Source organism: Cinclus cinclus, chromosome 1, assembly GCF_963662255.1.
Source record: "Cinclus cinclus chromosome 1, bCinCin1.1, whole genome shotgun sequence".
Taxonomy (NCBI): Eukaryota; Metazoa; Chordata; class Aves; order Passeriformes; family Cinclidae; genus Cinclus; species Cinclus cinclus.
In genome coordinates, this window is record NC_085046.1 from 127237812 (window position 1) to 127250878 (window position 13067).

The following is a 13067-nucleotide window of genomic DNA, read 5'->3' on the forward strand; positions in this document are numbered from 1 at the left end:
CTCTCCACCCATACTGTAATTTTAGAAAATGTGATTTCTGAGAAAATGTGAAAGATTTAATTATGCTTAAACTAGAAAAGAACATTTTTACTATAGTTAATGATGCTCTTTCCTCCATGACATTGAAAAGAAGGCAAAAAAAATTCAATATAATTAGCTAGAAAGAGAAATTAGGTTAGTTGTCAGACAAAATGTTCAGACTCTACAGGTTGTTATGGAAGATCACAGCTGTTGTGTAATCTCTTGCTTAGATATTGCAGGGTTTCCCTAAATTTCACAAAGTATGACTCCAAGACAGCATGAGCACATGTGTGGCAGCTTGCACTGAAAGAAATAAAATAGGGGACATTTCTGAGAAAGAATATGGTTTTTAAGTATTTAGAACATGCTGTGAATCTGAGACTAAAACACAGCTAAGTGTGTCCCTTCTATGTGTAATGAATAAGTAAACTGTATTTGTGCAGTTTTAATCAGAAATTTATTTTCTGTCTAACCTCATACAAGCAGTGTTGAAAAACAGAAGCAGAGCCTGGATCATTCCTGCATATTTTAAAGTTTACCTGAAAAACCTAACTGCCTTGTCAGTGGAGAGCATCAGAAACCTTAATTTGATTTTCAGACAGTGTGATTTGTGCTCTGGAAAGACCAAAGCCTTTTTAAGGAGTTCAGGGACAATCTGGGGTGGTTTGCTTCATAACTTGAGTAGTTTCACTGGAACCCCCATTAGATGGAATAAATGTCTGTACTGTCAGTAACCAACAGGAATACAGAATTTTTTAAAGATTTAAATTTAACTTTACAGGAGAGCCAACTATATTAAAATAGGAGAAAATATACAGTAGTCTCTTCTACTGAACATTACAAAGTTAGTGAATGGTTGCTAAGGTTATTTGTCAGTCATGGAGTTAATTTATCAGCATCTCTTTATAATTTCTCAAATTGAAGTTTTCAAATTGAATACTCCATCTGAAACTGTTTCATCTTCTACAGATTCTCTTCTGCTGTTCCCAACAGACTGAGATTTATTAATCTAAAATATAGAAAAAAGTCACTTTAAAAGTAATACAAAAATTAGCTGTTCCTGCGGAGATTGTTTCTCTGGTATTCACATAAGCTGCAGGTTTATAGAGACTATGTATCAAGTTTTGCAAAAATTACTGTCTTTATTTTTTATAGGTTGCCATCACCAAAAGCACCACCCATGAGTGTCCTGCCTGAAGTAGTCACTGAAGCTTTTGGAGTGGCACTGGTTGGTTATGTAGCCTCACTAGCTCTTGCTCAAGGCTCTGCTAAAAAATTTAAATACAGTGTGGATGACAACCAGGTAAAGCTCTTAGAGTCACTGAGCCATGAAATGACTTCACCATTTGGGGAAAGTATTATAGATGAATGCCCAGTAGGAAAAGTTATGTTCCATGCAGCATCCTGACACTTTCTAGTGTTTACAGTAACACCCAAATTTTGTTTAAATTATCTCAGCAGAATGCACTCATTGGTTTAACTACTCCTTTTGGGGAAGCTCATCCTTCAGGATAATCTTGTAATGCTACATTCAGTGCAGCATTTGGGTATTCATGCATTTTTCATTAATTTTCATAATGCTCTAAGATGGGACAGCTTCTCCTTTTGCAGCTCTTATAGACAAGCTATGATGTTAAATGAGCCATCAATTCATGAAATAAGACAATTCTAAACCAAAACCAGGTACTTATAGCCCCAGGGCTTATCTCATGTTATACTAAGAAATTATTTATACTTATGCAAAGTAGAAGTCTCACCTGAAATAAAGGTTTATTTGTATCTAAGAAGCTGGATGAGTTCAGAGGGTACTGCCAAATTTACAACCATAGGAGCTTTCTGTTCTGAGTTCCACTTTGCAGAGGACATGTTTAAGTAGAAGTGGGCCATCTCTACACCACTACATTGCTTGTCATGGTGGGTGGGTAACTCCAAGCCAGCTGGAAATCCATGGAGATGCTAATTCAAGCACTGTGGTAAGAAAGGCTCAATTTCAGATAACTGGCACTAGTACTGTGGGCTGTAAATGTTGCCTCCACCTTTACATTAAGTGGGATAGATGATATAGGGTTGAATGAAGAACAGTTGTTTTGCAGTTGGAGATCTATTTGAGCACCCTATGTGGACAGGTTGGTCTTGCTATATCAGGTCCTGTCCCTCACAATTCTTATGTCATTGGAAAACACTGTGGGCACATTCTTGCCTATTCAGGTCTCTAAAATATTTCTCAGTTGGAATATATTGGGCCATTAATTTCTACTGATGCTTCAGAGCCATGTTTGTATGGAGCAGAGGGAGAATGCTTTGAGCTCAGTGCAGGACAGGCTCCAGGATGACATGCTGCTTTGTCTCAAGGCACTCCACAGAACACAGCAACTTTTTTCTCTTTCTGCAGCTTTGGAAATTTTGTAGCTTACCCAGCTTCATTACTGAAGTCTTGGAAACTCTGTGTATGTGTGCATCAAATAAAGGCGCAAAAGAGCAAAACCTCTGTGAGAGGAGAGCACCTCTGTGTGAGAGAACCTCTGAGAGGTGGTGTGGCTGTACTGCCTTCAGGGGCCAGGCATGGTGCTTGGCACGGGGGCTCGTGGGTGTGTGAGGCTGCAGGGCAAGCTTTAAGGGGGTGCTGTTCTGTGCTGTGAAGACAAACTCATGAGCTGGGGTTTTCCTGGCTGGATACAGCGCCATTTTCCTGCACCTACCATTTTCCTCCTTCTTCTTAGGCTGCACATACAAAGTGGATTCTCCAGTTTTAGTTCTATGAATCTTTGTCCAGACATGTCTGCATTTTGACTGTGAACAAACACCAAATACATTTGTGATGAAAGGCAGCATGCATATAGTATGGCTACCACACTTCATTTTCACTAAAACATGATTTAAAGGAAGAGAAACCAGTGTCTGTCTTTTTTTCCGGGGAGCCATAAACCAGAAATTATCTGGACAGTTTCAAGACACCAGTACTTGGGGCTTTGGCCCCAAGTTAAAAAAGCAGACGTGGATCAAGATGTCAATATCTTGGTTGAACTTAATCTTCAAAACTTAGCAATAGCATTTATTATGTGAACAAAATATCCATCCTTCTTTTGATGAATCTGGTTCAACAGCTCTGTCATTCAAATTAGTTCTGAGTTGTGAGAAGATCTATTCTGTTGGGAAACCCTTTGTCATATACCTGTGGGATTTTTTTCCCTCAAAAATGTGTCCATCCTTTATCATTGCTAATACTTATGCAGGGGACTCCTTTGTTGGCAAGATGCATTGAAATGACAGAACAATAGGAAAAAAACATCTTCTATTTGACAACTTTGCAGGAATTTTTGGCTCATGGCCTCAGCAACGTGATTCCTTCATTTTTCTTTTGCATCCCAAGTGCTGCAGCGATGGGACGGACGGCACTTTTATACAGTACGGGCGCCAAAACACAGGTAACAGCTTAGAGAGAGGCATGTCAGAGATTTAAAGCTGTGGTACTGCTCATTGCAATTTGTACTGATTTGTCCATCGTATTTCCCTTGTCTCCCTTTTCCTCTATCCTGGGAATGACTCTGCCCTATCATTTTTATTAATCTGCATGAAATTGCATCTGATTGGTGATGTCTTCCTAGGAAAGATAATGGTTCCATTTATTAATTTTGACCTGTTTCATTCAATAGGAACCGTAAAGTCTTTGGCAGCAAGGAAGTTTGGAGTTGTGTCTTTAGACTGCAGGAAACAACATAAAAGCCCTTTCAGTTTATGTGAATTTGTCAGCATGGTAAAAAAGTGCCCTCTAATGGTGTTTAATGGATTTAATGGTACAGTCTAAACTGAAGTTTTAGGGGGGAAAAAAATCACATTTCATTTGTCTGATTTAATTGATCTTCTGTCTGATTTCTAAAATAAAACGAAAGTAACCTTTAGATCTGTTTGTTAAAAAAACCCCAAGTAATCTCCCAGCTTCTACCTTGTGGCATGGTACACTTGTCCTATCCCTCAGTGTACACTGAGCCCACAGAGATGACATTTAGAGTTTTGAGGACGCTTGTTGCTATTTCCTACTGTCAGAAACTAAACCCACAAGCTGTTATTACAGGAAAGAGGGGAGTGTAATTGCTGAGAATAAGTGTGACCTTGTCAGCCTGTCCGCATTGTGCTTGTGGACAAGAGAGGTGACAAACCACCTGGGCCCCTCCACAGCATTGCCTCTTCCTCTGAAACCCAAGGGCCCTTCAGTGGCAGCCTGCCATATCAATGCCATGTCCTTTGGAGCTTGTTGCTATTCTCCCAGGAAACAAGTGACAAGGCAAGAGGAAACACCAACAAGCTGATCCATAGAAGGTTTAGATTAGGTATAGGGATTTTTTGTTTTTCACAGAAAGGGCTGTAAAACATTGGAACAGACTGCCCAGAGTAATAGCAGAGACATCACCCTGGGAAGTTTTCAAAAATTGTGTGAATATGGCACTTGAGAACATGGTTTGATGGTGAACATGGTGGTGGTGCAGGGTTGATAGTTGGACTTGATGACCTTAAAGGTCTCTTCTAACCTTAATAGTCCTATGATTCAATGATTCTATTTTCATTTTATAGCTGTTTCTCTTGCCTGTGTAAAGGAAATTAGCTGCAAGGAAAAGGTTCATGAGGTACAAGACTAAATACTATCCATAGGTACTGTTTCTTCTCAACCATGTCTTGCAATTATTTCTCATTCTGATGCCACAATATTAAGGAATTATACAGGGCTTTACTTCAATACTCTACATTTTAAGTACTTGCTAATTAGCCTACAGAGTACTCTGAATTCTATTAATAACCTAACAAATAATAATCTTGAGAAGTATTTATATGCAAATATTTTAGCTACTATTTGACTATTAGTTATTTCACATATTTTAGTTGAATTTAATGTCATACAATGTGCTGTCATTCTCACAGACATTCTGTTCTGTAATCTGTTAATGTACTGATTGTACAATTTACAGTTGTACTGCATGGTGCTGCATTGGCTTTTCCATGGAAGGTTTGAGGTAACCTGCAAACCTATAACCTGAAGGCATATGGGGTATTTGACCATGTTGGCTCTGGAACATGTAGGGAAAAACCCTGATAAAAGGTTATTCAATACATGAAATGGAAAAAGAAACCACTATAATTTGATTTCAAGACAGCAAACACAATAAAAATCTGCTTGGTTTATTCATTGGTTTCACAGTATAGCAGTGCCTGTGTCTAAAAGTTAAGCGTGTGGCTATGAGTTAGCACTATGAGAGTATTTTAATAGGCATAACAATCTCTCCCCTGCTTTCTTGGAGAGCAGCACATCAGCTTAATGCTCTCCTTTGTGGCTGTCCAGGCAGAATGAGGAGATGAGAAGATCATCACTTATAAATATTGGTCAGGTCATAGGCAAAAAGAAGCCTTTCTTTAACATAGAGGGACGTCTGTTTGGCATAGGACATGAAAAAATACAAAGAGCCTTTCAGGGACACAGAGCAGCCTTTTTTTTCTCAAATGTCTATACCTGGATTGCAGTTTTGTCATTTGTTCCTCAGTGATATATTTTCCTGGGACAAAACAGAAGTGAGGAACTCTACCATGGACTAGAAGTGTCCTTCAAATAGAATAAACACCTTTTTTCTTGCTCTTCATGAAGGCAGAAAGAGGGAAAAGTTCCTTGTGACTTTACCAGCAGATTTTCTGTCCCTTTTTATGTAAACACTCTGTCTATCCTTCTAGATGTTATTTTTAAGTACACCATGACTTTAATTTTCTAGTGTTTTAACAACTTGTCTGGTTTTGTTTTTAACAACTTGTCTCTTAAAGTGAAACCTAATTATTTTAGTAAAGAAACATATTATCTATACAAAAATAAAGTGAGCATCTGTCTACTTATCGTCAAAAACATTCTGTGAATCTGAACTGTATATTTATAAGACCAGAAGTGCTCAGTGAGCACTCAGAGCAGAATAGGACAGGGAAATTTTACTGTAGTTTGCCATCAGATTAATACCATAAATAGTGTGAAGAAATATGTAATTATTAGACTGTATATTTTTCTGAATTAATATTACTTGCATTTATTATACTCTTTAATATATTTTTAAATGGTAACTGCATTTTCTTAAGTAAAAACTGATATTAACATGAAATTGTTAGTGGTTTCTGGTTTAACAGTAGCTTTCTTTTAATGCTAATCCAAATAAAAGACGTTAGAAGTCTTCTCTTGTGGAAAAAATGATAGCATACATAATTCTTGCTTAGTTCTATGACAGGTTTATTATTTAGTACAACATAGGGTGCATGGCTATAAATAAGTTGCAGAATGACAGTGGGTGCTGAGAACTTCTGGGATGAGATATTGGACACACAGGTTCCATTTAAAACCCAAGTGTGTAAGTGATGCTCTGATCTGTGTCAGTGTGCTGGCAGCAGGGTCAAGCACAAGATGTTGAGATCTCTCTCTGTTATCACTGTAGTTGATTAAAGATAATAGCCAGAGATTAAAATTGAAATTACATTTATCTGCAATCCACAGATACGTTAATAGCTAACACCTTCAACACCTGATTCTTGACTTTGTCTACAATATTTTATAATTTATCCTTTTCACAATTTATTTTGTTGTTTTTGTTGTTGTCAGACTGAATGATCTGTAATTCTTGTTTATTGCTTTAGGTGGCTTGCCTTATCTCATGTGTATTAATTCTAGTGGTGATCTACACAATTGGACCTCTGCTGTACTGGCTTCCAATGGTATGGTACTTACCTGTTTAAAGGTTAAGATGTCAAACATTTTCTAATGGCAGTTTCTTTCAGGGAAAGGTAGTGCAATCTCTAAAACAGCTTTGTTTCATTTCAGTGGCTGAAAAAATAGTACAGGCATGAAAAGTTTTGAAATCATAAAATACAGAGTTGGCAGTGTAAGTCATATAGATTTTAGACATATATAGTTACATATATTGGGTATCATGTAAGCATATAGAAGTTAATTTATCTTCTACTTACTTTTGGCATGTATTTATGAAAAATATACACCCAGGTTACTGTGGATTTGTAAATTGACTAAGTATGGTGGAAATTAATGAAGATTCATATTTCTCCAGATATGCATATGATACACAACTTTGTTTTTCAAATAAATATGACACAAATTATTTTAGATAGTGATATAAGCTTAATTACAGAAAGGTTATTAAATATTCTTATATCTCTGTCATGGAATACATCTATGCTAAGACTCTTTAAAGCAGTGTGGCATCTTTTCACATAAGCTGTATCTAGCTTTTGGTATTACAAATTAATAGTTAATTTTAACTAGAGGCATGTCAAAGCTGCTAAATACAGATCCAAAATTATCCACAATTCTGCCATGTATGTACATGAAGTTTTAACTCAACTATGTTTTAAAATTGCTTTGTGCTGTTGTTTACATGGTGTCATGAAAGTTCTCACTTTTCAAACACAGATCCTTTTATAGTATACATGCAAAGTAAGGACACTTAAAGAAGTGTGTACAGTATGTCCTGGTTTTTTTGCTATACTTCTTTCCTACTTTCATTTATTTTTATATTAATTATATGTAAATTTTGACCAGTTTCCTGTAGGCTTTCCCCCCCATATTATAAGAATACTTTTTGGTTTTTGCATTCTTGATACTTTATTTCTCTTCTAATATGCTTTTCAGCCTGTCTATGCACTGTAAGTCCATCGGTTTGTACTCCATTCTTTTTGGCTCTAGATGATTTCTTCATCTGTCTCCTCCTCCTTCCTAAGTCAAAGAAAAACAAAATTTTTTTGCTTCAAAATTAATTGACTTTGCCCTAGAGGCCTTCTCTAGGGGAAGGGAAGGGAAGGGAAGGGAAGGGAAGGGAAGGGAAGGGAAGGGAAGGGAAGGGAAGGGAAGGGAAGGGAAGGGAAGGGAAGGGAAGGGAAGGGAAGGGAAGGGAAGGGAAGGGAAGGGAAGGGAAGGGAAGGGAAGGGAAGGGAAGGGAAGGGAAGGGAAGGGAAGGGAAGGGAAGGGAAGGGGTTAAAATTCTTCACTGCATAGAAGCTGAGTGATGATTTGCTTTAGAGTCCTTCAGACTGCAGCAGAAGGTATTTGGTCTGGTGATGCATGGAAGGGTCCTGGGTAACCCTGAGGTTTCTGTCATTTTTCTCACAATTAGGTAGCCTGTAGATTGCCTTCACAAAAAAAAGAAAAAAGGGGATACGGGGGTTGTTGCTGTTAGCATCTGTCACAAGGACACCTGTACTTGTCCCATTGTCTAAACACCTACCAGATTATTTTTATAATTTAATTGTGGTATTGACTGCTAAATTAAAGAAACAGCACTTGTTTTCACTGTCAACTCTGCAAATGGCTTTTGTATTTATGTCTTTGCAGTGTGTGTTAGCAAGCATTATTGTTGTGGGCTTGAAGGGGATGTTAATGCAGTTCCGTGACTTAAAAAAATATTGGAATGTGGATAAAATAGACTGGGTAAGTAAAACTAAATCTAAGGAGGTTTTCTGAGATCATTTGGCAAACATCTGTTAACTACACTTTTAATAGCTCTGTGGCCCTAGAAGAAATTAGTGCAAGATATTATTAGCAGTACTTTTTGTGCACTATCAGCTCAGAATAACAGCATCTGAAATACCAGTTGTATTTAAAAATAGCATTTTAACAAATTATAAAGAATCAAACCTAATGCTAGAGATGTGTATACAGGCAGAGCAAGTTAATGTGAGCAAATATATGTCTAATTTTTATGTCTTTTCTATCTGTTAAACATGCTTTTGCTACTGTAGCATTATTGAGGAGATTTTGGTATCGTCATCCTCTGGGAAAAGGGAATGACCACATAGGAAAAACAGAACTGGAAACACTAGTGATGCAGAAAGAATCAAGAATATATTGAGGGGTACTGTAGGTAAACTGCCTTAACTCTTTCAGATTTTGCAATGCAGAGTATCTACAGTTTGAACATAGAGAAACATTCTGCACTGTGAGAGGAGGAATATGTCAGGAAAAGTAGATAGGTGAAAAGAGACATTGTATGAAAATCTAGTTTACTGCAAACTAAACGGCCTGACAGAATTTGTGCAGAATTCCTAGCAAATAGTAAAGCTGAATCCATGTGTAAGAAGACTCCTGGATTTCTCTTCTGTGTGATATTTTGGGTGTAATGGCCAATTAGTGGAACCAAAATTTCTATGCACTTAGATAAATTTATACCTGCTGACATCTCATATGTTTGAATTAACAGTATTCAGAAAGGTATTTTGGCTACATAGTCCTTTTCTGTGGTGGGAAATACAGGTAATTGTAGTTAATGTTGGACTTCTTTGAATTCACCAGTGACTTAGTATTCTACAGCAGTAATGGTTAAGTCTGGACAGAATAAAACCTTTTTTTAATACAGTATGATTTTAGTATGGGAAACAGAGTGAAGTAAACAACATCAAGTTTGACTATGAGATTATTCGCACATGATTGCAGAAAACTAGAGGTTCAGAAAACTTGTTTTTGTGGGTTTCTTTTGTATTATCCAGAAGAAAAGCTCTATATTTTCTGAAATCTTTTCTTCCTCAAGCAGTAAAATTCCGAAAATATTTTCTATATCTTGTTTTGTATTTGATCTTCAGCTTAACCCATATTGCCAGTGACAGAAATGATGGATGGGGTGGATCAAGAATTATTTTGGGAACAATGAACTTAAAATCATTGGTAGTTATGGGAGATAGATACATCTTCTCCATCATTTCATTGAGACAATAAGTAGTTACACTTTCCAGCAGAATCTTGTGGAATCTGATTAGATTTGACATGTCTTCACAGATAGACTAACCTGACTGATTTTTGCTTTTCTGGTTTTGGCAGAAAAGGTTGTGTGAATAGTTAGTTAGTACATCTCTGACATCATTATTTCTAAGAGAGGTCATAGAATGGGGGAGTTTGCTGGGCTCATCTTTTTGACAAAACATACTTGAGCAATTATTTATCTTCAAGTCATTCTACCATCAGTCCTTAGGATGACAGGATAAATCATCTTGCCTTAAATACCATAGTTTAAAGTAAGGCTGTAAACATTGATCTTGCATTGCTGCCTGCTCTGAGGAGCCCCACCAAGCCCAGTGATTTGTGTAACTACACTGGTGTTATTTTGGCCTGAAAGGAATCACCCCAGTAATTGACAGAACCCTGGAAATGAATCATTCCATCACCCAGGTTATCCAAAGTGTTTTGAAGATAGAAACTGTAAGAAAAAACATGTGGAAATAATTAGTAGTTGTCTTTTCTGGAACAGATTCTTTGAAGGGTGTGTCATGTAACATCAAAGTCAGGTTTTTTTTGGTGATAGGTCTGGAAAATGATAGTGCATGGAAATGGAATATTACAGAGTTTGTTACCTTGTTCCTTCACACTTCTTTAAGCATCTCATTAAACACAAATGGGATGAATAATATTTATCTGTTGATCAGTTCTCTACAAACATAATCCTTTTAAATGTAGAAGGTAAGATATTGTTCAGGGGTTGGAGTTGAGGAAATTCATTGGTTCCTTCCATCACAGGATATTCTGTGTTTCTATGAAATCTCTTCTTTCAGCCATGGGCTTTTTCTTTCAGATTTACATCCTGCCTCTCAGATCACATTTTATTGCTTCTCAGCTACTATCCCACTGTCCTTATTCCAGAGGTCTCTTTCCTGCCATTCATAGCATCCATATGAACTTCAAATGTCTCCTGCTTCAGTTAAGGTCTTCTGTCAGTCCCTACACTTTTGGTTGGATGACTTCAGCAATCTCAGATTAATAATTTCAGTATTCCACTATGTATGTTATATGCATAACTGAGAGTGATTTGTCTTGATCTATTTTTCTACTTTTTCTGAGAATAGTCAAGAAGCTAATCTGTAAATATATCTCAATTCTCAGGTCCTCAAGTCAAAAGATGATTTCTTTGCCTTTCCTGTAAACCTAATTTCTTATGCAGGCCAACTTGACTAACTTGCTGGTTTTATTCTCCAGCTTGACAGTGCTGGTGATACTAGTGATACTTTCCTAATATTACTAAAAAGCCCAGTGAAGTTCTTGTGAAGTCTTGATTTTAAGGCCCGGGTTCACAGATAAGCTGCCTTTTAAGACAGGAAAAAACTACTGCTTGGCAATGGACTGCTGAAGAAAAATGTTCTCCTTACTGTTAACTGTTGGACTTGAAAGTAACCAAACATGGGGGAAAAATATTTTGGAAGGTGATGTTCTAAATGAAAAATTATAACAGAATAAGGATCATTTTCATGAGTTAATTATGTAGCAGGGATTTGAGAAGTTCAGCAATGAAATACTCTTGCGTTTAAAGATAAAAAAATGTTTTAAAGTTGCACATATGTCTTTACCAGAAAATGACACCAGCTGAGATGAAGCCAGGTTGCAGACCTGACTTTTAAAGCAGGGAGAATGGTAAGAATTTATGGTAAAAATTACACATTCCCAACACGGTGTTGTGATGAGAGGCAGTTATGGATGCATGAATTGTAATTGTATGCACACATTAATATTAAAGGATGTAAGGAATGCTACTAATTCAGCAATTAAAGGAGATCCAAGAATGAGGGTCTCACTTTTGAAAAGTATCCTCCAAGATCTTGCCATTGTGAATTTCTAAGACACACATCTAACACCTTGTCAATCTATTTTGTCAAAAATTTTAGAGAAGAGGGCCTAGAAAGGGTCTTCCTTGAAATTTGGAGCTCATTAGTGCATTTTCTTGGGTTTTTTTAGAACTTCTTCAGATATTATACTTAGGAGGAAGATGGCCTTTTAAATTTGTTCCTCACACATGGGTCCTGATTCATGAGAGGGCTCTGAGAGCTCTCAGGACTCTGCTATATAAACAATTTTCCACAAAGTAGGAAACCATCTCTTCTGTGAGAATAATTTTACATCAATGACTCTATCTTATGAAATCCTAGGGAGATTTTCTATTTTTCCTGTATTAGTGAATATGCTAGTGTGAGTTATATTATTTGTGCTCTAGTTGGTCTCAGTGGGGTGGAAGGAATTTGTAAATGCTTAATCCATTGAAAGCATGATTACCATATAAATTATTTTTAAAGATAATTATTTCTATCAGTCCCTCTGTTTCCAGGGCTGTTTGCAAACAAATACTGTCTCAACCATTGTGTATGGAATGCCTGTGAAAAATTATATAAAAGATCTACCATACCATTTTATTATCATAGGATCATTTAGGTTGGAAAAGACCTTTAAAGACCATCTAGTCCAACTGTTAACCCAACACTGCCAAGTCTACCCCTAAACCATATCCCTTAATGCATTAGGCAGTTCCTGCTCTGTGGCTGTGGTGGGCTTCACTTGAATCCCAAGTTTTGATAACGGGTGTGCTGAGGATGAATGCACACATTAGTCATTTGTCTGCAGAAGGATGTGGGAGCATGGCCATGTTACTCAGTTTTCAGAGCCAGTGCCTCCTCCAGGACTCCAGTATCTTCTGCTGAGACAGTTCCTGAATGAGCAGGACTGTGATGTGACTCTTCTTTTTGGCTATATGCTGGAAGGCCTCTATTTGAGCAACTCATCACAGCCTCACATTACAGATAGCACAGAACTGGTCAGTTGAATCATGTCCATCTCTTCCTCCATTAAGCAACAGCATAACCAGCTAAGAGTTAGATGAGCTGCATCCTAAGTTTTCTTCATTCTCATAACCAAATCCATTGATTGTGGTAAGAAACTAGGCAGCTGTGTTGCAGATTGTTATATGCAAGGAAGCCTACCCATTCAGGCAATAGCTGATCATCTCAGTTTGCAATGAAACAGGGAAATGCATAATCTGGTTTCAAACTGGTACAGAAACATTCCTTATTACCATACCTTAGCACTGTATTTTTTAGCCCTAGGTTCAGTAAGTATTCTGTAACTTATTTATATGATCTTTTCCTACCAAGTGCGAATTTCAGACTGTCATCAATGGCGGATGACTAGACCCTTTGAAGTGGAAAGTCTAGATGGAGGCAGCTGCTGTACATGGTCACTCCCTCTCAGTGCTTCTGATGCTTTCTGA

General features: G+C 37.3%; 1 protein-coding gene across 1 annotated transcript in view; it reads left to right on the forward strand.

Annotated features, from left to right (window-relative positions):
• The window catches only part of SLC26A7 (solute carrier family 26 member 7), a 62895-nt gene that overhangs the window by 34482 nt on the left and 15346 nt on the right, over positions 1-13067 (forward strand). Inside the window, exons 7-10 of the mRNA XM_062502900.1 lie at positions 1177-1324; positions 3333-3446; positions 6676-6753; positions 8384-8479. Of these exons, the coding sequence (XP_062358884.1) occupies positions 1177-1324; positions 3333-3446; positions 6676-6753; positions 8384-8479 (436 nt within the window). The remainder of the gene's footprint in view (positions 1-1176; positions 1325-3332; positions 3447-6675; positions 6754-8383; positions 8480-13067) is intronic.